The sequence below is a fragment of the Hippocampus zosterae genome, chromosome 21 (assembly GCF_025434085.1).
Source record: "Hippocampus zosterae strain Florida chromosome 21, ASM2543408v3, whole genome shotgun sequence".
NCBI classification, from domain to species: Eukaryota; Metazoa; Chordata; class Actinopteri; order Syngnathiformes; family Syngnathidae; genus Hippocampus; species Hippocampus zosterae.
In genome coordinates this window covers 9,509,021-9,531,355 of record NC_067471.1, presented here as the reverse complement: position 1 = coordinate 9,531,355, position 22,335 = coordinate 9,509,021, and the positions used below count along the sequence as shown (strand labels likewise).

Here is a 22,335-nt window from a genome sequence, read left to right as displayed (position 1 = left end):
GTCATCATTCAACAGCACTGTCATGGAAAAGCGGGCTAACTGCAAACATTGAACAGGTTCTTTATTGGGGTGCAACTGTGTACAGAGAACATGAGCGGGGTCACTCTGGGGTCACTGGGCTTTAGGGGGCACCCACTCATGGACCTTCTTGCGTGTGGTGGAGTAGGGCACATACTGCTTTGAAGTGCCGCTCACGTTGAACTGGTGCACCTCAGCAAGGAACTTCTTGGGCTCGGGTGGGTGTGTGGTGGGGGGGTCGTCTGTCATGCAGTGGAGCCAGCGATGCCTGGGAGGAGGGAAGGAACAAAGAACAAAAGTCTCAATCAAGCGGGCTCATCCATGACATTCTGTCCAATTATGTTTGCTATTGTCGGTTTTACAAAAGTACAACACTGTAGATTGCTTTTCGCCTTTTCGAAAGTAACCGTACCATTCGGCGGGCACCATGCTGCCATCCACCTCCCACAAAGTGTTCTTCCCATTCATCTCCTTGGTGTAGATCACCCAGCGATGGCGTCCTGGATAGATTTGACGCAGGCACGGGTGGTCAAACGTGACGGATCCAGCGGCCCCAGTTTGCGAACCCGTGGCTCCAATGACACCCAAACGATTCGCAGCACAACGTCCCTTTCCCATTCAAAATGCTCGCGTTCTTACCGAAGAAGTAATGCTTCTTATCCTCGTAATATTTGTTGCCATATTTGTCCACGCCGATGAGGGCTCCTGTCTTCACATCGTTTACCCTGTCACATACGAACGTTCAAAGTTTTTTATGAATTACACAATATATGTATATATATATATACGTATCAGAGGGGAGGAGGAGTGGAACAAAAGAGAAAAACAGTCAAGTTTCAAGTCATGGACCTCTGTTGACAAGCTAGCTTGTTGGGCCGCTAGTTAATGTTAACTCGGTTTGGCCTCGATCACGCAACCACAATGGACGTTTGGCACAGTATTTTGGTTGTCAGTCGTTCAAAATGAAAATGTCCTGACCATCACTCTCAACTCACCTAACGAGTTGAAGAAGAAACCCCCGGACACCGCCGTGACCTCCGAGTTGTCCCAAAGCCCTTCGGACTACACTGAGGTACTCCGCCATCTTGAGACGGAGCTATTTGTTGAACGGAGCGACAGGTCCAACCAGTAACTTGTCCGAACAGCAACAAGCAACCAAGTAATGGTTCCACCCCCCTACCCCAAACATATTTTGCAACTGCGAAAATTGTCAACATCTTTTACAACATTTACGATCCGCTTTATCCTCACAAGGATCAAGATGTGAATGTTTGAAAACACATTTAAAATAAAAAAAGTGGACATTTCATGACAGCATTTCCGCCAAAATGAAAAGGACATTCAGTGCAAAACATCGCGCATAAGGACTCGAAGCACTAGTGTTTTTTTTTTTTCATTTATTTCATAGTGAGAGAAAAGGCACGCAACCAACATGGGAGACGAGTGAGTGACGTTGACTTTGAATGACAGAGAAAGTCACATTCACTTGAGCAAATGGAAAGTTTAGTCACGCACGCGCACACAGAAAAAAAAAAACAAGGTGAGGGGAGGGGGTGGGAAGGATAACCATTGCAAACGCCCTTCAGAGTGTTTTCATTTGTTATACACATGACAAGAGAAATTAACATTTTTCACAAAATGAAAAGATGATCGTTGCACCGGCCAAAGTCCGTCTTTCAAATCAAGTTTGAAACGCGCTTCAAATATGGGTGGCATCATTCTGTGGCATAACCTGGGTTGCAAAAAAAAAAATCTGAAATGCCGTCACTGTAAGGTCTATTACTCTTCTTCTTATTTATTTATCTATTCATTCATTCATTCTAGGGTGGAATGAAATGTTAATTGAAACGGTCGTCAACGTAACACTGCCGAGTGTTTGGTGTGGTGACAAACAAATGCTGAACAGCGGGTTGATCCGGCGGGGGCGGTCCGGAAGACAATCAAGTCAGTCACAGGTTGTCTTTAAAGTAGCCCAGCTTGGCCAGGGACATCTCCCGGCGCAGCTGCATCACCTCCCAGAACATCTGTTCCGCTAAACAAACAAACACACACACACACTGAACATCCCTCCTCTCACAAGTTGTCACGCTAAAACCAGTCCATCAAGCAATCAGGTTCTATTCCTACGTGACTGGTCAGTGTTGCTTCTTACCGTCCTGCTGCTTAACGAGCCCCTGGTGGATGTAACGAATGTATGTGAAGAAATTACACACCGCCGTGATCTGATACACAAACAAGCAAGGACAATTTTAGTCACTTTGCGTTTGGGAGGAGTCTTACTTTTTACCTTTTTTTTTTTTTTTTTTGCCCGCCTCCCATTTTACTCACTCGGTATCGGCAGTATGGAGACACAAAGTAATAGTTGGATGAGTCCCCAAACTTAATTCTGTGCTTGCAGGTTTTGGTCTGGCCACTGAGGGCGCACTTCCTGTAACAAACACGTACACGGTGAGTGAACAAAAGGAGAAGTCGACCAGTTCCCCCCCCCATGCCGCCGAGTGAGCAACCGGGCTCATGCGCGTGCAGTCTCACTTTGGTCCGCCACACTCGACGGCCGAGGCTTTGACGACGGGCAGTGGTTGGAAGCCCACCGGCTCCACGCTGAGTGTGTTCTGCTCCACCGATTCCAAGATGGACGAACCCAGCTGAAGAAATGAGGGGGGGGGGGGGGGGGGAAGTCCAAACAGTCGCGTTGAGAACCTCGCCCCGGCCACTCTGGACTAACAGCCCGCCCCCCTGCCCCACTTGCTGATGAATATTTCAAATGTTGTCACCTCGCTCTTGCTGAAGGTGAGGCACGGATAGATGTCCTCGCGGTAAACTCGCTCCAGGAAGCAGCAGCGGCGGTCCAGCGTGGGCTCCTCCCTCCACGCCTTGAACTCGCTGAAGAGCTGCGCGTCCGCCTGCGAGAAGAGCGAGACGCTGTGACATGGCGGCAAAAGGCCGGCGAGGCCAGCGCCGCGGCCCGTCGCACCTCTCGACACTCCCGCACGATGGGCTGCGTGGCCGACGCGTCGGCTTGCGTTCCCAAGATGGCCGAGGAGGTGCTCTTGTTCCTGCTGTGGCCCTTCCGGAAGGCCGCCTTCCCGCCGCCGCCGCCCACGGCGGGGAGCTCGCCCACGGGAGACGTGGGCGAGGACAGGACCAGCGTCTTCAGGGCCTGCACCTCCGCCTGCAGGACGTCAATCTGACCGGGGAGAGGCCAACAAGAGGACAAGGTCCAAGCGGAGCCACCAAAGGTGCCCCCCCCCCCCGGAGGATCGTCAGGAAGGCGGGCGGGTGAAGACTTGCGGCTATGGAGTGCGCTCACCTTGCCCAGGGCTTCCTTCAGCTGCTTCTCGGCGTTGGCCTGCTTGACGTTGGCCTCCCGCACCATCCTGTGGGCCTCCTGAAAGGTCACAAGCGCGACGCAGCGTCAGCGCGCGTCACCACCACGACATTTTCTAGCAACAAGTGGATTCGCTTCCACGAGGTGGCAGACGGCACGGAAGAAAGAGGTGATTGCACCTACTGCCAGGAAGCCATTTGAGACCGCGTCGTCGTGGTGATCTCAACGGGCATCTTGGTGTTACGGCGCTGCCATTTTGTAGCTTAGTGGTGTCAAGGCACTTTTGTTGAAGGGAGTTCGGATTTTCATTTGGACCAAAGTTGCGCATGACAATTTGACACCTTTTTTTTGGGGGGGGGGGGGGGCATTCAACACGTTTTTGGCAACGGGGCAACGCCGTGAGACTTTCCTCATGTGAACTATGCTCCTCAGCACGAGCAAGCTTGGCGAAGACTACCCATAGTGTGACGACTTCCCGTCAAAAGGAAAGAAGTGGAGACGCCAAGACGGACGGACGGACGGACGGACGGGGAGGAGGCGCACCGACCTGGAAGAGGCTGGCGGTCAGCTCCTCCAGCTCCTGGCCCAGCTGATCTCGCACTTTTGACAACCTCTCACACTCCTCATCCTTCAACAGCAATTCCTTACGGACGCACACGAGCGCGCGCGCACACACACACACACAAGCGCACGAGACAACACGCAGCCAATCGTGATCAAATCAAACATGACAACAAAGACATGAAGGAGAAACGAACCAAAAAACTTGAGTTGCATTTGGCGTGACATCGAAAAACAAGTCAAAATGGCTCGGCGGCATCAAGCATCACAACAAAAGGCATGAAGAAAATAATAATACACAAGTAAAAAATATAATGTGCATGTTCGATGACAAAAAAAAAATCTGAGCAATCATGGAAAAACAACTGGGGTAAAAATCACAAAAACACACACGCCTGCGCACGTGCACACCCGCACCAGCGATTGCCCGAATGCGGGTGCGCGCGGGCTCACCCTCTGCGCTTTGGTCAGCTCGTCCTTGAGCCGCTCGTATCCTTTCTCTCGCACCTCCATGACCGACGGGCTGCGTAGCCGTGAAAAACTCTCGTTCAGGGCGCCGCAGTCGCCGCCGTCATCGGCCGACGGGAAGTTGCCCTCGGCCACGTCCGCCTCGGCGCCCTGCACGCTGGAGGCGCCGGACGGGACAATTTTACATGGTCGTGTCTTGACGCGGGCGCAAAGCGGGCGCGAGGCACTCACCTGCCATTGCGGGCGTGCGTGGGTGTGGAGTAGACGGGCCGCGTGGGGAGCAGGTCGGCCCGCAGCGACGAGCGCGGCCCAGGGGGCGGCGCCCCCAGCGAGTGCGTGCGGTACAGGGACGTGGGCGGCTCGCCGCGGCAGGCGGCGGGGCGCTGCTCCGCTTGGTTCTGCGGCCACAACGACGGCGCCGGCGGGTCAAACCTCAGCTTTGCTTTTTCCACATTTTCCTCGTTTTGATCAGCATGCACGACTCCACACGTAAAATCGAGGAGGCCAAAAACGTTGCTGAAGACGGTGGGCGGCAAGCGGAGGCGGCCGTCGATACCTGCAGCAGGTCGGGCGTGGTGGGCGAGGCCAGGTTGACCTCATGGAAGCCTTCCAGCGTTTCGGCGTTACTGGGAGCGCTGCTGCAGGCCATGGCGGCTGCTGCTCTGGTTCATCCTTCACACTGATCGTTGGCACAGAAGAGGAAAAAGGCGAACGGCGAGTTACACCCACGCCACGAGTGCGGACAAAGCGCGTACTAGTGCATGGAGCTTAGGCCACAAAAAGAAAACCTCAACGGCTTGCCATAGACATGTTGATGGATTCTGGCTCCGGTCCATCACCATGGAGACGAGTCCTTGAGAACGAGGGGTAACCTGACACTGCAAAGGATGCTGGGTAGGGATCCAGTGACTAGTTCGCGCTTTCGAGACAGACATTTGTTTTTCGCTGCAAATGTGTGCCTTGCAATCCCACTTGAGTCCCATTGCGTGCATTAGCAACTCATCAGCTGGCAATACGTACACACACACTTGCCAGTTCATCAACACGCCCGTGAGACCGTTTTACTCTCCTTGAAAGAAGGAACCGTCAAAAAAAAAATCGGTCTGCAAATGTTTCACACTTTTTATCCAAATCCTTTACTAGCCAGTGAGTTGCACGTCAACTGACAGGCTGATCGAGTCACCTGAACGCACCGGATAAACAAGTCTTAAGCTAATACGCTACATTACTGATTTTGTATCATTTTCTTTATTTTTTTTAATCTTGTGGTGTCCTCGAGCTATTCCAAAGGCGTCGATGAATAAACGTCATTATTATAATTAAAACCTGCTTAGCCTGCGGCTAAGTGTTAGCTCCGAGCTAACGTGCTAACTCCCCACTATGACGGCTAATGTCAACTGGCGAATGTCCCAAACGCCAACAAAGTAATGACGTATTCGTCTTTGTGCGAGGGGCTGTTTGAAGATGTTTGTATATAGACCGTGTGGATTTATATAAATGAAAAAAACAACAACCCATCACCAGCGAAAACGTCGTGCAAACACTTGAGCTGTCAAAGTGCATGTCCGGTAACGGAAACATGCAACCCATTGAGCTGGCAAAGTGAGTGTATTCTTGTCATCTATCTTTTCTGATGTGGTGGAAGTGTCGGTAGACTCACCGGACCAGTGCGTGGACAGAAGCCGGGCGTCGGGCCGCCTCGACTCGGGAATTCCAATGGAAACGCTCGTCGACGCAGCCCCTAAACCCGGCGTAAATAACTCCGGGATGGTGCGTTCAACGGCTGCTCGGAAAGCAGCAAAACGTCCTGAAGACGGGGTTATTGTTTTCACATGGAATCGGGCGACTGATTTCGACAATTAAAATAATCATGGCTGACATGATCAAGTAACACAGTCATTCCATATTTACATTGATTAAAAACGATACTTCTCATAAAATGTATCAATTTTTCACGTGCAGCCACGAGAAGTGTGTGAGGTTTGTTCTCCCCATGCCTGCGTGGGTTTCCTCCCACATTGCAAAAACATGCACGTTCAGTTTATAGCGCACTTTAAATTGTCCATAAGTGCGATTATAAGTGCGAATGTTGGTTTGTCTCAGTGTGCTCTGCCATTGGCTGAAAAAACGAGGTTGCAGCCCCAGTAGGTCTTCATTTTCTCCACAGGGTGGCGACAAAGGCTAAGGGACCAACAACCTCAAATAATTTAGGGGATGCTTGAAGGCAGAAGAAAGCAAGCCATGGAACGTATTACACACCTGAGAACAAACAAGCAACATTTCCTGGCCGTTTCCCCAAAACCACAAGTTGGCTCGCCTTCCTCCACACACGCGTGCTTCTGCCACACACGCATGCGCTATTGCAACAACGGGCGGGGCTTGTTGTGTTGTTGGACCATCTTAAATTTACGCGTCATCCAGTCAAGGTGGAGTCAGCAGGCGGCAACACAAGTGGGACTTCTTTCAGCAGAAAAAAAAATCTTTTTCTGTCCGTCAAGATACTTCCACGAGGATGGATCCGACACATTTGAAGGTAAATTGTCTTTCACTTCTGGTCTCTCGGATTTGTCTCCACCTTGCCCCTCACCCCCATCCCATACCCTGTTGATGCAAATTATTTTTAATCTGTCTGATTTTGTCATTTGCAATTTAAGTTCTTTAAATAAATCAGCTGAATAAAATGATGTTTACATCAACTTACATTTATACTGTATGGTGTCACATTTGGCTAACTGGAACTATGGGAGAACCCCCCCCCCCCTCCACTTAATTCCTTGCTTTTGACTGGATTGAATCCTCAAACGTATGTGCAAAACTCAAAACTTTTTTTTGGTTCAGGTCTTCTCTGAGATAACCATCAATTTTTGGACAAGTGAGCAATTTCTTTGTCGTATTCCTGACGTTTGAGCTCGTTTACCCAAACAAGTAGTAAAATTGAACATAGCCTCAATTAGACATGACCTATTTTGTCAAGTATTTAACAAAACAAAACCCTCTTTCCCAGTTGAAAACATTTCGTTCCATTCACTAACTCCACTACTCAGCATCAATTTGCATGAGGAAACGTTAGCGAACGTTCGTTTTGGTTGTGTGTGTTGATGTCAACACCGACCAAAACTATCAAACCCATTTACACAAACAAGATGAAGCGGGTCGCAGGCGGATACGCACGCCGCTGACGGATCGACTCCAATGCATGTGCTGTTCACAAACAGAAATGTTGAACTGGGGCCGTACCCTAATGATGATGATGATGATGATGTTGGAGAAGCAGCAGCATTTGATGACGCACCGAGCGAACCATCAAGTCCAAGTGTTGTTTTCCAGAGGAATGCGCAGTTGTGTAGTTTCGGGCAGAGGAGCCGGTTGCGCAGCTGAGTTTGTTCCGGATTAACAGGTCGGCCCGGCTGCCGGCACGTTGTTGCTTCACGAGTCATACCAGCGCCGCCTTGGCCTCGGAGTTTCATTGGATCCGCGACCAAGCTCGTAACTAAATTTACTCAGATGTCTTCGCACAAGTGCAACTTTTCTTCATGGTGGTGACTGATTACATACACAATAGAGAATGTACAAGAAAACAAGCAAAGACGAAGTGACAGCACTCGCCAATGGAGGTACCGCTTGCTGCTTTATCAAGTTTGAAAGAAAATTCTTCATCCAACAGGACAGACAGCGAGATATTCTTTGTCCCATCTCGTGAGGGAAACGACGCCGAAACCAAAAAGCTTTCGGTCTTACTTTTGACCTTGATGTCTCCTCTCCAGACACAGGGGAAGCAATGATCCGCTGACTCCTCGGAGCGAGGAGCAGACATGATTCCGCTTCCGTCCTAAGCGCCGCCCCCCCGGAGATGTCCAAAGCCCGGCCGAGCCCTTCAGCCCTCATTCTGGACATGGCCAACAATCCGCGGCACTCCCGAGTCAACGGGGCCTTGGACCGGAGCACCAGGCAGCGGGTCAGTATGACTGACAAGTTTCCCGAGTCACATGAACTCAGAGTCTCTTCCGGCACGACATGTTTTTTGGGAGAATTTCTCAATTGCAAAGCGAGAATGGTCAGGGAAAGGCCATGCTCAGGGTGTCACTCAAGTCGGTCTCTGCTGGGGGGGGATGACTGACGGTGTGACTGAGGAGCTTTGTTCTGTCCTATTGTCCAAAGAATAACCGCATCAGATGATCTGGAGGTGACTCGGGCTGTTTACACAACACACGCAGTCAAGCACTCGGTTCCGCTAATCACACCTGCTTGACAACCTTCACACGCCTCAGGGACCACATCCATTAACAACAGCACAAGAGGCCGCCCCAACCAGTTCCACCTCTCTCCTTTTTGGGTGCCGAGCCACACCATCACAGACGCCGGCCGGGCGCGGTGCTTGCGTCTTCACCTCCTGTCGTTTCCAGCCGACAAAGTGACTGACGACGGTCGTTTTCATTGACCTTCGCAGGATGAAGACACGCTGCGCTTTCTGAGCCCGGAGGAGAAGGAGTGCCTCCAGTTTTTTGAAGAGACCATCGGATCTCTGGAGAACAGCCTCGAAGAGGACGGGTTCAGGGCCGAATTGGCCAAGTCTCCAGCAAGCGCAAGCCGCCTTCTTGGCCACGAGATGGACGGACCGCCCGAAAGCCCAGATCTGTATGCCGTGCTTCCTGTAACAGCCAGGCGCCTCAGCGCTAAAGACCAGGATATTATAGACCTCGTACGCCCAGACCCGGACATGATGCTTGCCAAATTACCGGTCTTCAAACCTACCAGTCCAGGTACTGCACATACTCTTATTTCCTATGCTGAGTAAAATCAATTCAAATGGAGTCTTAGCATGTTGAATTTTGCTCTGCTCAGATTTCCAGAAAATGACCATGAGCCCCGAGAGCCACTTTGAGATCAAACCGAGACACGATCCTCTGCACCACTCCGGCTACGAGCTGACGGACGAACACTCCTACCACCCGGCTGGCTCGGTCCCCACCCCGGTGCTCATTGCCAAGAAGATAGCCGAGAACCAGGCCGTGGCCGCACCCAACACTTTGGCCTCACTCCAGCGCCGGCACAGCCAGGAAGATGTGAAATCACCCGGCCTCGACGGAGTTCCCCCCACGAAGCAGGGGCCCCCGACCTTGGCCAAGCCGACCAGATACCCGGCCAACATCGGTATGATTATTGGCAACAGAGAGCTGCAGAATCAGCCGGGATCCAACGTGAACCTCCACGACAGGCGGGCGCTGATGCTGTCGAATCTAACGGGAGCGCCGCAGGCTCTCCTTCAGGAGGATTCCAAGCCAATTTTGGTGCACAAGTTGCAAAAGGTCCCTTCCCGCAGCGCTTCCTTCAAGGACCCCACACCTGAGAAAACCAGGATGGAAGCATTGTCTAAGCTGGGCCTGGCCAGAAACTGTGACCTGCCGGGAGAGATGTTAGGCCACGACAGCTTGGCGCCAAGTAGGGAGACCAGTCTCACTCGTGCTTTGGAGACCAGTGTTCGCCAAACAATGACCGGCATCCATGCGCCAGACTCCAAGGTCCCGACATCGCCACAAAGCCACACCCCTGTCCAAAAGGTGGAGACTCCGCCTTTCGATTCCCCCAGGAGCTTTGAGAACAGAAAGCCTCCGGCGAGCCCACCGCATTTGGAGAAAACCTCAGCGGCTGCGCCTCAGTCGGAGGTCCTATCGCTGGAATTGAACAGTTTTGGGGGGAAATCCATTGTGGTTGCTCCGGGTCCCTCCAAGAACGAACCTGTGACGCCCCTGACGGGCTCTGATGGCAAAGTCCTTCTTTCCATGTTGGCAAACCCCAGTGAGTTCAACAGCTACGGAGGAAAGTCCAAAGTTCTGAACCCCGCAACCGAAGCCCTGACCAGGAGCGACCTTCCCGACATCCTCAGCTCCCACATCGACATAAATCAAAACGTGCCGGTCAAACCCCAGCCGCTGCCCGCCAAGCTCAACAGTTACGGGGGCAAGAGCCGGACCATCAACCCATCCGTTGGGGTACAGCGCCCCGCAGACAGCCCGGGAAGGGCTTTGAAAGGGCCTCCCCCGACACCGGCACCAAGAAACCCTCAGACCTCGCATCCAAATGCCGGCAAAGCGGCCGTGCCGGATGCCAAACCGAGAGCCGCCGCCCCCATGTTTCGTCCCCAAGGCATCACCGTGCAGTTTTCTGGCCGGGGGGCAACCGAGGAATCTCGCAAGCAGGCACTGAAGAAACTTGGGCTGCTGAAAGAGTCGTGACGTACTCTGGCAACGCTCCCGCCGGCGGCGCTTTGGTGAAAGTTTTTCGTGCCTCTCCAAAGGTTAAGGTGTGGCCGCGGAGACCTTTTTACCTGGAGAAGGCAGACCAGCACAGCCAGTTTTGCTTTCTTAGCAATTTAAAGACTGCTGTCAGGATGATACAAAGGGTACCTCTATTTTTACTGCTCTCTTTACCGACTTGGTTCTTTGTGCTTTCGGGAAGGAGCAAAGCTCTGAGCGCTTCTCTTTCGAGAAGAGAAGAACTCAAGTTTCTGTCAACTGATTTGGGAGCAAGTATATTTGGCTGTAGGGCAAAAAGTTTTTTTTCGGGGGCAATTATGTGACTGGGGCGAAGGTTATTTTTACTCGTCGGCCCAGCCTCCGACACTAACCACAAACTTTGGAAGGGCTTTTTTTTTTTCACTGTGCAGAAGGAATATTTTCTACTTTGTGCAGGGAACACCGAGGCATTGTACTGCGCAAAAGCACTTGGACCGCAGAGTCTTTCCGTGACTGGCCCCTATCCTGGCTAATTAGCAGTTGGTGACCATTCTATGGGCCGCTGTCCGCCAACCCATATTTATGTACGTGCGCGCGTTTCTATCTTTCAGACTCCGGCCGCTGTAGTTAAGCTACAGTAACTAATGAAGTATATTTGAAGCGCTATCACAGGCTTCCACAGCAGCGTTGCTTCTGTGGGAACTTGTGAATGTTGTTTCCAGACTCCGTTTTTTTTTTTCCTGTAGGTCATCTACAGTTTGTATGAAGTGTGTCCTCTACTGTGCTTTCGAAGCAAAGAGTGGGACCTATGGCGTGTACAGAGTCCTGTAGAAAGTCAATGGCAATCAATAAAGCAAATTGTGCGTCTCCTTGGTGACTAATATAGAGTTCTTTGGAGTGCCTGTGGAATGTGAGGAATGAGCTGGGCGGGTGGAATTTTTCACCGGGCGCGGCCGGTCTGAAGGTACGCCTTAAACGTTGTTGATTTTGGGCTTGTCCGGTAGATGGCAACATGCTGGAAGCTTCGGCACCTTATACTCAGAGTACACAGAGTACGTAATGGCATGGTGGAAACGGGCAGTTTAAAAGAAAAAAGAAAAGCAGCCGATGATCAACTCTTTTTGGATCAAAAGCTTTTTGGGTCAGAATCAACCCAAGCCAATTTCCACTACTCATTATTTAAAGAACGGAAATCCAGGAAACTAAAGAAAAAAATAAATAATAAAGTTTCGTGTTTGAAGAGTTTACACGAGTTTGCTTTGTGACTTGATTCTTAATGAATGCAACTTCATTGACTTGTGCGGGCAGCAAACACTCAAATCAGATTGAAGATAACGCTTCGGATACGCCCCGCTGTGTTTGCGTTCACCAACTCGAGGTTGCTATGACTGCCATAGGATGACTTGTCCTTTTCTTTTCTTTTTTAAATGATATTGTTACTTATTGGTCAGGTTCCTAATTGTAGTAACCAATAATTCAACTTTGAAGCCCCTTGTTATGTCAGATGCAAAACACACTCGCAGCATTGTTGTCCATTCGGAGGAGCACCGGGCAGGAAATGAGCCCATGCTTGTGTTGGCCACCTTGTAATTAGACTTTGGACAAACGGGCGCACACGCCCTCCTTCACCAACCAACCCACTTTTTTTTCTCTTTTATTTGTTTGTTTTTGGACTTCCTACAGCTAAATCAAGCCAATCAAATCAGAGTCAGACACTTGAATAGGACACGTCGAGTGTATTGAGGTTATCAACGAGAAGCTTCGGGGAATTCATTAAAAAAAAACAACACGAGGTTATGCAAGAGGATGCAAGGACGATGTTACTGGAAGCGAAAACATGGTAACACGCCCACGACCGTGTGACGGCTAATACATCAAGATGTCGTATTCGCTTAATTCTCGCTTGCCAATGCGCCAATGCTGTAACAATGCGCATACGCGTCTTGAAAAAAAGTTGGGAGATTATGGATTTTGGATGAAATTTAAGGATGAACTGAACATGCTCATCTAGAAGCTTTCCAGATGAGCCTAAACTGACGCGGTTGGACATTCGAAAGTTTACACAAGGTCACAGCAAGCTCACCTGGAATGAGTTCTTTGGAGGCTCATCCTGAAATTTTAAAATCTTCCCATAAGAAGCATAATTTAGTCGCGCTACTTTTGCAAACATCAATGACAGCACTTGGTCGTTATCAAGACCTCACTGGCGTGTTCCAAGTTCACTACAACCAGACCCCTGTCCCCCCCACATGCCAGAAGGGGGCTGAGGGGGCGGGGGGATTTGCATCCCTTCATCTAATTTGTCCATTTGCACATCTTGCGTTTATCCCCTGCGTGTGATTTGTACTGATGCATTTTCGGGTCCGTCTCGCCAGGGACGGCCCGCCACAGCGTCCCGTCATCTTTTAGCACTTCGTTTTTGTTTGTCATTTCAGGCAACAGACAAAAAGAAAAACCTCTGACCCCCAGCGGCCGCTTTGGTCTGTCTGTTCTCCTCGGGCCCCCTCTGGTCAGGGGGTGGGGGGGTGAGGTGTCGAGGTCATGGGTTGGCTCTGTCCCGGGCATCGCTGGGCGTCTCCTACCTGCCGCACGGGTTTCCCTCCGATCTTCTCCATCCTCTTTGCTCGTTCCGTCGCTTTGTTGCTTCATAAGCCGAGGACTCGTCAGCGTCTCCTGGGGAGGGAGAGGCGCACCCAAACCGGATGAGAGCATGCGACGACATTCGGTTTCAACGTTCAAAGAGTTTCACTCGCTAAGGTGCGAGCATACTAACGGCGACAATCTAATAGGTGCTCGGAAGTTTGAGGAGAGGTCTCCTCAAATTCCATCCGTTTGAACATTTCAGATTCTGATCTTTTTTTTTTTCTTGTGACATTCAACTGAAAAATTTTTTTTTTTTAAATAGTAAGACTTTTTTTTTTTAATGAGCCGAAAATATATACTGTACGGGTCTTTTCAAAAGCAATGCAACGGAGCATCTCACCTTCCTCCGGTCTTGAAGATGAGGTCGGCGTTGGGCGCGCCTTTGGGGTGCTGGTAGCGGGGCCGTCGCTCACGGTTGGTGTTGGCCTGCGCCGGGCGCTGGGCCAGCGACTGCAGCATTTCTGCAGCACGCAAACGCAAACGTTGGAGCGGAGGCGGCGGCGTTTGGCGAGCGCCTCAAAGTCGCACGCGGCTCACGCGGACTCATACCCTGGTAGTCCTCCTGCTCCTGGCGCTCGTTGATATCCAGGGTGAGTTTCTTCATCCGCATGCGCTCCTCCTGCTCGGCCTGCTGCTGGTTGAAGTGGTTGGCGGCCAGGTGAGACGACAGCGGCACGTGCAGGATCTTAAACTGCGTGACACAAACACCGCTCGTTTGTACGTCAGGGGGGGGGGGGAGATGCAAGTAAGCCATTATTTCATCTGGGGATTTGTATTTGTGAAACTTGTCCAAGGTTTACGAGAGATAGTTGAGGTGGACTAATGAAATTCTGGGTAAATTCTGAGCAACATTTTTGCCAATTTTCTGACACATTACGGCCCAGAGCAGTCACCGAATCGTAAGCGATGTGTTTGTGAGCTTCAATTCGATAGACGGTGCTGTTTGTCAGGTAGAAAGTGGGTCAAACATATTTTTGGGGACTGAAGAGATTTGTTTGAAAAAAAATGACGGCTCGGTATTCTTGCCATGATATTTTGAGAGTGGCATCCACACGTACGCGCTGTTTAAAATGAAACCAAAATGAATTCGTATCGCAGTCCAATGTCAACATATGTGCTGAAGGTGTGACTGGAGAAGTAAAACCACACAGCAGGGCACACACTCACACACGCCCACCACATAAAGAATTGTGTGTGTGTGTGCGCGAGGGCGTACTGTGTACTTTTCCAGCCATTTTTCTTGGTTACACGTCCAAAAACTGGACACACCCAACGCAGTATGAGAGGCGGCCTCAAACTCCAAACCGCACATTCCCCAGCTTGCCAGCACACAAACACACACACACACGGATTTTGAAAGTCAATATTATCGCTGCGTGTGCGTATTTCACTGGACGTATGGCGTGTCCTCCGCTCTGGTGTGTTGATTAGGCCAGCCTATGGGCCATTTGGTACCGAGCTATAGGGAGAACTGGGACCAAAGGCATTTGATGGCAGCATGACAAGTGGCCGCCATTTTCTAAACAACACGGAACGAGCGCTTGAAGTGCCCCGAGCAGAAATTCCAGGTGAACAAACATGGCCAAAGTGACCCTTGGAAGAGAATGGAGGCAAATCGGGCGCCGCTCACCTGCTGCTTGTTGCCCCTGCGCGTGAGCATGACAAACTGCATGGTGTCGGAGACGTCGGCGTCTGGCTCGCCGATGCACGACTGGCCGGAGCCGCCCTTTCTCAGCTGGCTCTTCAGCTGCAGGGGGATGGCCACGTCCAGCTGGTGCACCTTCACGGTCTCGCCGCTCCGTTGCTGCGGGGAGCAAACCGGCGGGCCAACATTTTAAAGGTCACGCGAGACCACGCATGTGGACCGGTGGGGGGTCGGAGCACCGGGCGCACCTGCAGGTTCTCCAGCATCATCTTGTCCAAGGCCTGGATGAAGTCCTCGTCCTCTGCGCAGGCCACGTGCTTCAGTCCGCCGCCGCGGATGGTCACCTCCTATGAGCGCAGAGCAGAAAAGCGCAAGTCACATAGATGCGAGTCTCAAGGCTTCGCCTTCGCCTTTCAAGCAAGTTCCGAGTTACTGTGGCAAAAAAAAAAAAAAAAAAATCAAGCAAGTGGAGGAACAAGTGAGAACGAGAGCTCTCACGTTGTTCTCCTCATCCGTCTCGTTCTCTTTGTTGGAGTCTGTCAGGTCGTCCGTGTTCTCCTCTTCCTCCTCATCCCGCTCCTCCTCTTCATTGTCAGACGCCTCCTGTGTGCACCCCCCCAGAATAAAAAAAATATAAATATATTTATGTATATGTAGGCTTTGAGATCACAGACTCACGTCCTCCTCAGGTTCGTTGATTTCGCTCTCATTGCCTGACTGCTCCTCCGTCTCGGCGCCGCCCTCCTCGTCTTCGTCGTCCTCATCCTCGTCCAGGACTTCCCCTTCGCTCATGGCGCTGGAGCGGCCTTCCTTCTCCATGGCCAGACCTGCAGAGACAGGAGACACCAGGAGAAGATTAAAAAAAAAAAAGCTCATGCCCCCATTTTCTACAGAATGTTTGTAAACACTTATGAACACAGCACGTGGTCATCTTCTTCTTGAGATTTTGATACAAGAGAAGCAACAAGGCAGAGCAGTCCGACAGCTTCTGAACGGACCCGGCAGACGAGGAATATCTGATCACGCTGACACAATAGCAGCAGTGTTCACCTCGGGGCCTCCGTCACTCCACATGTGCACATTTTTTTTTCAAATGTAGCATGAAAACACTTTCCAGACAAAGGGCAGCTTATTACCAAATTCTGGTCGTGCTCATAAAAGTTCTGAAACGTCACCCTAAAAGCACAATATCGCAAACATTTTCTGAAGAATGATCCGAGAAATGTTTTTTTTGTGTCACGCTCTCACAGGGCGGAGAAGGCGGTTGACATTTTCCTCAGTCGACACCTCGAAACCGGCACACAAAGCCGCCGTTCTCCTGAAGTGAGGCGCAACTCCAACAGCAGCCTCAGGCATTGCTTCCCTCCTATTGCTGCAACAGCCTCTGAGGAGTACCCAAGGCCAGGCGCCGATTGGCTGACAGAAGACTTTCGTTCATTCTTGTTCGTAATCAGGAGGCAAATGTTGCCCCATTGTTACTGCGGCGGATGTCTTCATTGTTCATCTCGGTCCCAAATTAGGACGAAGCGCGGCATCGAACAAGATTTTAACGACTAAAGGAATGCCGCTGGGCCAAAAGCAAAAGAGCGGCTCAACCAGTGAGACAGGATGGAACAAACGTGCAGTGTCGCAAAGTATTTTCCTCCATTCCCGCTCTCAGATTTCTTTTTTTCTTGGCGCGTCAATACCACAAAAAAAAAAAACGTTTCGGGCCATCGACTGGAAGATTGATTTTGCCCGTACCAAGTTTGACGAGCACCTCTCGCTCCAGGTCCAGCACTAGCCGGCCGGCCTCCTCCATGGACGAGCTGATCCTCATTTTGGGCCGCAGGAGCTCCAGCGTGTCGCTGATCATGTAGTCAATGTCGATGGGGAAGGGGTGCTCTTTGCTCCAGGCGTCCACGCTCTTCTTCCACCAGATGTAGCGCTGCGTACACACACACACGCATCAGCACCGTTTCCCCAAACACGCCGTCGAATCGCATCGGCGGCAGTCTCGTCGTTTAGTCCACGGCGCAGGTGCGACTTGCCTGGAAGTAGATGAGGAAACAATCGAGCTTCTTCTTGCTGGAGCCCCGGTCAAAATACTGGCCGCAGGTGTCGAGCAGCGTGCACACCAGGCGGACGCGGAAGAGGTGCTCGGGGGGATCCAGGGAGCTGGGGCTGCCGTCCTGATTGACGCCGAAGGAGATGAAGGAGAAGAGCGTGCGGAAGATGACGGCCGACTCCACCATGCGGTAGTTGTACAGCTCGCCCAGGAACTTGGCGCTGCTGATGCGCCGCTGGTTGAACTTGGGCTGGTTTACCTGGCGGCCAGAAATATGACGTGAAATCGCCCCGCCCTGGCTGCACTGTGTACGTATGAGTCGGCGTAAAAGGGGTGTACCTCCATGCCCAGGCGTATGTCCTCCAGGACGCCGTCCACCACATGGATGCCCACGTCCTCCTGGTAGGCCACCAGGCCGGCCAGCAGGTTGGCCACGCAGTGGATGCTGTTGTACTTGACGTTCCAGATGTTGACCATGCAGCAGATCAGGTAGCTCTTCACCTCGGCGTCCTGCCAGGGCAGCTTGCGCATCTGCCGCAGCACCTTCTCCGTGGTGACCTTGGACAGGTCCTTGTAGAGTAGCTTGCGGATGTACTCCTGCAGCGGCGGCCTCTTCTTCTTCACCGTCTTCTCCATGGGCGGCGGGTTGCAGTAGTAGTAGGCGTTCTCCACCATGGTCACGTAGCGCGCATCCAGATGCTGAGCCTGCTTTTTACGCATCATTTGCTCCTGGGGGGGACCACATGAGTGTCACACGTGCGCGCTCGCAACAGTAATAGAGAACCAAAGTTCGAGCAAATCGTTGACATCATCCAAGCGAGAAGAATTAAACACAGAAGAGGGGCTGACCAGCAGGACGCTTGTGCGCAGGTGAGAGTCGGGCGACCTGAAGAGGAAGCGGCCGCAGGTTTCCAGCAGGGTGCACGCCATCTCCACGTGGTGATGCGTGAAATCAGACAGCAACATCTGGGGGTGTCAATTGACATTTTTTTCTAGTGTAAATCCAGCGCCCGCTGATCCTATCAAACGAGACGTCGGTCACCTTGAGACAATGAAGTGTGTCCGTCTTGGAAAACATCTTGAACTTGGCCAGCTCCCCGATAAAGCGGACCGTTTTATTCTTGGTCTCAATGTTGATCTGGTCCTTCTTGCGAATCTGGAGCACGAAACCAACAGGGTTTGTTCAAGGAAATCTGATGCATCAAGTGGGATGAGCCTGGGTCCTTACGTGAAACCTGAAGTCTCCCTTCAGCATGGAGCAGAGGTCTTCGGCCATGTCCGACATGCAGGGATGAAGAGTGGCCACCAGGCGGGAGTAAAAAGGCAGAAGATCCAACCTGAAACATAAGGACTCGAGTCACAAACTTGATAACACGCCTCCTGGTGGCCAGTCTTGGAAGCACGGTCACATCCGCCCAAATTGATCTTGGAGCTGCAAAGGCACATCACTACAAAGGTATAGTTGTCCTGTTGGCGTTCTAATCGTGAGAACCGAGTGCGCCATGGAGAAAATAGCTTTCTATCCACGCCGTCTTGAGTGTGCGTCATGTGTCACCTCTGCCGGGGCACGGTGAAGAGCGCTCGCACCAGCTTCCTCCTGTTGGATTTGGTGTTCATGTTCATGCAGAAGTCCATGGCGGCCTGCATGGGGGGGACGAAGTGAACAGACGTTTGCACGTGCGGCAGGCGCGCTTCGGTTGCGCGGACTCGTTTGCGCTCACCTTGTCTATGAGGTCTCGGTTAACGCAGTTCGGGAGCTGCTGGATGAACGCGTCCACAATCAGCTTCAGGTGGGATCCCGTGTTGGTCTCCTCGTCCTCTTGCTCTAAACGTCACACAATTATTTTTTTTTTAAATCATATCGATCATAAACGCAGGAGGTATGAAAATTTACCCTGCTCATCGATGAGCTTTTTGCTGAGCTCTTCACTCTCGGCCTCATCGGTTCCTTCCAGCTCTAGAGCCTCGTCGGCGATGTCCAGAGCCTCCAGCTCCAGCTCCTCCGTGGCGCTGGCAGCTTCCTTCGCCTCTCGGCCATCTGCCGCAGACAACGGGGTACGTGGAGTTACTACAAAGTATTTGCTTTGGATGGGTGCCAATCAGGGGCGTGGCCTCGTGAGCGACGTCAGGAAGTGGAGTTGATCCTTGTGAGTGTCTTCATTTTGGATTAATGTGTTTGCTGGTTACAATCTATATTTACGTTCCTTATTATCTTCAAGTTAAAATAAAAATAAGCATTCCTGGAATGCTGCAAAACATAATTCAAGGCAGGATTGTCGTTGATGACCTTTGGCTTCATCCTTGTCCTTGCTTTGTCCGCCCTTGTCGTTGTCCTTGAAGAGGATGGCGGGGACGAACGCCTTCAGGTCTACCAGGTTCTCGTAGAAGTTGCGCGCGTCTTCGTCCTCCCAGAGGCCGCCCTCCAGGTCATACTCTCCATGCTTGCCGGGGGTGAAAATGTCGATGCCGGGGCCGTGTTCTGCGGGAGGAAGCGCGGCAGCTTTGTTTGACCGAGTTGAAGCCAAGTGAGCTCGAGACGGAGGCAAAGTGTGGCCCAACCTTCCTGCACGGTCTTGTCCTGAGGCAAATCTGGCATGTTTTCATCCAGCAGGTCAGCCAGCGACTGCGTGTTGGCCAGCAGCTTCTGATAGGACGTGGCGAACTCCTCGTACTGCTTGTGGCGGTCCTCGCTCAGCTCCCCTTTGGAATGCAAGATGCGCCTGAAGACCACAGCAGACGTTACCTTTACCTTCACCACGCCGCTTTGGCCTGAGCCAAAGGAAAGGAAATATGCCAAATATGCAAAGTTCACTGAATGTGCCAGGACACCGTGTTAACCCTCACCTGTTCTGCCTTTCGATGTTCTGCAGCTCCCGGTGGTCCTTCTTCAGGTGCTTGGCGAGGGACGTAAAATACTCGCGCAGCAGGTTCTGGAAGGGCTGCTGCTTCTCAGCGCTGATGATCTCACTCGGCGGGAAGGCCAGGCCATACTTGTCGGCGGCCATCTTGACCTTGCGGGGAAGCAAGCCGGTGATGTCGTCGCCACAGTGCTTGCAGAAGCTAATCACCACTGACACATGCGTGTGCGTGTCGCGGTCGGCGCCGATGATGTTCTTGAGTTGCTCGTAGATGAGGGACAGGCCCTCTTTGTCGGTGAAGAAGCCCACGATGGTGAGCTCGGCCAGGAAGCGCAGGTCGGTACGCAGCTTGCTGACGTTGGGCGCCTTGTCCTCCTTGCGTGCCTCAAAGTGCCTCTTCCAGGCCTGCAGGAGCAGCGGGGCGAACTCGGCGTACCGCTGGTGGAAGAGCGAGCACAGGTGTACGGCGCAGCCCACGTCCGAGATCTTCAGCTTGGCCTCCACCACCGAGCTGACCGCCTCGCCGATGTACTTGCTGAGGTTGAGGGAGGAAAAATCGTTGGAGAGAGAGTCGCGCTGCTGCTCGGTGAGCGTGCGCAGCTTCTTGACAAAAGCCGTGTTCTTCTTCAGGCTGGAGTCCAGGCGGCTGAAGAAGGCCTCCTCTGGACGGGCCTCGTGGGCATTCTGGTTCCTGCTGCGCAGCTCCTTCCGGCAGTGGTGGCGCTCCCAGGCCTCCTGGTGCAGCTGCTGCCCCTCTTCCTGTTCCCTGCGACAAATCATCGGGATCAGACAGGAGGTCTGACAGAACAATCTAAATGTACTTATTTGGAATTGGCCGGAATTTAACGGACAATTTCTTTGCATGTACAGTAAAAGAGCAGGGATGTGTTGAAGTTAAAAATAATAATAATAATCTACTCAATAGGTTCAGAAACAAACCAAATAATTTCAGACTGATATGACAAATTCCCATACTTCAGGATAGCCGCTTCCTCCTCGCGTTGCCTTTTGGCTTCATCCTCTTGAAACTTTCTCTCCTGCTCCTCTTGTTGCTTCTTCACTTCCTCTTCCTTCTGCTTCTGCTCTTCCTCCGCCTTCTGTTTCTCCTCCTCTTTCTTCTTCCGCTCCTTCTCCTCTTTCTTCTTCTTCTCCTCTTCCTGGCGCTTCCTCTTCTCGTCTTTGCCACCATCCTTTTTGCCACTCATCTTGGCCTCGTCTTTGGCTTTGTCCCGTAGCGCTACTGCTGCCGCCGCCGCTTTCCGCTCCGCATCTCTGTCCTTCTCTATATCCTTGTTGCTGGCGGAACAAGCATCTTTCTCGTCCATGTTGACTGAGCGCTTGCGTTCAGCAGGCATACTGACAAAAGCAGACAAGGGTGACTCGTCAGTTCTCATGGGAAATTGTAGACACTTATTTATCATGTGAAGGAAATTCAGAAATGGCATGTCAACCTAGTGTAAGCGAGATGAATAAGAACATGACTACAATGTTGCATGTTAGTATGTAGTAGGAATAAATGGAAGTCTAATTATGCGAGGTAAGGGAATGTATGAACAGTAATTACAAAATGGGAAGTTATCAGGAGGGATATAATATCGTTTTCACATTGGTTTTATATTTAAAACACATCTATGACATAGACGACCAAATCTGTACAGGTACCCCATACTCATATCTGTGACATACACTGGCCCACCAAGTGTAACTTTAAACTTTTACTTGACTTGACGTAATTTCCTGTTCTGAACTCTAAAGCGAAATAAATTGAATTGTAAGTGAACTCACCCGACTATCCCAAAAGTAATCAACAAACGCGCTAGCAGTCTAATTATGTGAAATTATTGGGAAAAAAATTGACGAAAGTGACGGCTAACTAACTACATGGCCAAAACACGATTCGTCGTTAGCCACTTAGCTTCGATCCAGCGTTGCCACCATTTCCTCTCAAACGAGACAGCGTGGGAAACATTTTGTGATAATTCTTTTTTTAACAATTACGTTACTACAAAAACCCGCCAATTTCGCTGACGTGACGTCGTTTGTCGAGATATTCCCCACGGTAATAACCTAGCATTGCAAATACTTTTTGCTAGGCCACTCTAATGGACGCCAAGCAAAAGATGTAAACAAAGCATTCTGACGAGGTTAAAGTGCTCATTAGAGTGAGTTAAAATATTAAAGCACGACTATATCCAACTAAGTTCATCTTTCAGTACGGGGGGTCCCAAATGTTCCAATATAATGTTGAAAATAACAAGTTTACCTATGGGTGAGAGGGAAACATACATCGGTCTTCGACGTTTGATTTCCGTGTGACATAAAGGACCCCTACGTAGCATAAAAGATCCGCCTGATTACAAATATTTACTTTTATTTGCCCCTTTAATTTGGCCAACATATTCAACAAACAGGCGACACTTTAAAATTGATATCCCATTATTTTTCAGGACCATTTCAGTTTTTAAAAATATTTAATTTTCGGCGTTTCACAATTTTGACAGGCGACTCGTCACTGTACATATCAAGGTGGTATA

At 51.1% G+C, this 22,335-nt stretch overlaps 4 protein-coding genes across 7 annotated transcripts; 1 reads left to right on the top strand and 3 right to left on the bottom strand.

Moving 5' to 3' along the window:
* Positions 1-40: 40 nt before the first annotated feature.
* Positions 41-1,186, bottom strand: ndufa12 (NADH:ubiquinone oxidoreductase subunit A12). Its single transcript, XM_052055590.1, has 4 exons — positions 1,014-1,186; positions 658-743; positions 431-518; positions 41-286 (listed from the first exon to the last, which is right to left on the bottom strand). Exons 1-4 carry the CDS (start codon positions 1,100-1,102, stop codon positions 112-114), a joined length of 438 nt encoding a protein of 145 aa, XP_051911550.1. The 5' UTR covers positions 1,103-1,186; the 3' UTR covers positions 41-111.
* A 212-nt stretch (positions 1,187-1,398) lies between these two features.
* On the bottom strand, positions 1,399-6,185 carry rab3ip (RAB3A interacting protein (rabin3)). 4 transcript variants are annotated; one of them, XM_052055580.1, is made up of 12 exons: positions 6,036-6,185; positions 4,932-5,054; positions 4,607-4,773; positions 4,361-4,532; positions 3,894-3,989; positions 3,329-3,406; positions 2,993-3,205; positions 2,793-2,921; positions 2,551-2,663; positions 2,347-2,446; positions 2,171-2,240; positions 1,399-2,050 (listed from the first exon to the last, which is right to left on the bottom strand). In XM_052055580.1, the coding sequence occupies exons 2-12, from the start codon at positions 5,022-5,024 to the stop codon at positions 1,968-1,970; spliced, it is 1,314 nt and encodes a 437-aa protein (XP_051911540.1). In that variant the 5' UTR covers positions 5,025-5,054; positions 6,036-6,185; the 3' UTR covers positions 1,399-1,967. The 4 variants fall into 4 exon arrangements, with proteins under 4 accessions (XP_051911540.1, XP_051911541.1, XP_051911542.1 ...); XM_052055581.1 differs by lacking the exon at positions 6,036-6,185 and adding an exon at positions 5,164-5,545; XM_052055582.1 differs by lacking the exon at positions 6,036-6,185 and adding an exon at positions 5,177-5,545.
* A 1,999-nt stretch (positions 6,186-8,184) lies between these two features.
* Positions 8,185-11,855, top strand: LOC127593856 (proline and serine-rich protein 2). Its single transcript, XM_052055569.1, has 3 exons — positions 8,185-8,330; positions 8,823-9,135; positions 9,218-11,855. The coding sequence occupies exons 1-3, from the start codon at positions 8,226-8,228 to the stop codon at positions 10,606-10,608; spliced, it is 1,809 nt and encodes a 602-aa protein (XP_051911529.1). The 5' UTR covers positions 8,185-8,225; the 3' UTR covers positions 10,609-11,855.
* A 474-nt stretch (positions 11,856-12,329) lies between these two features.
* Positions 12,330-22,140, bottom strand: upf2 (UPF2 regulator of nonsense mediated mRNA decay). The gene is made up of 21 exons (XM_052055566.1): positions 22,065-22,140; positions 20,777-21,157; positions 19,788-20,567; positions 19,503-19,663; positions 19,231-19,422; positions 18,838-18,981; positions 18,665-18,768; positions 18,499-18,584; positions 18,172-18,280; positions 17,986-18,099; positions 17,793-17,909; positions 17,283-17,672; positions 16,927-17,202; positions 16,640-16,823; positions 15,575-15,723; positions 15,395-15,499; positions 15,145-15,243; positions 14,882-15,055; positions 13,801-13,942; positions 13,592-13,712; positions 12,330-13,281 (listed from the first exon to the last, which is right to left on the bottom strand). Exons 1-21 carry the CDS (start codon positions 22,118-22,120, stop codon positions 13,272-13,274), a joined length of 3,894 nt encoding a protein of 1,297 aa, XP_051911526.1. The 5' UTR covers positions 22,121-22,140; the 3' UTR covers positions 12,330-13,271.
* Between the last annotated feature and the right edge of the window lie 195 nt (positions 22,141-22,335).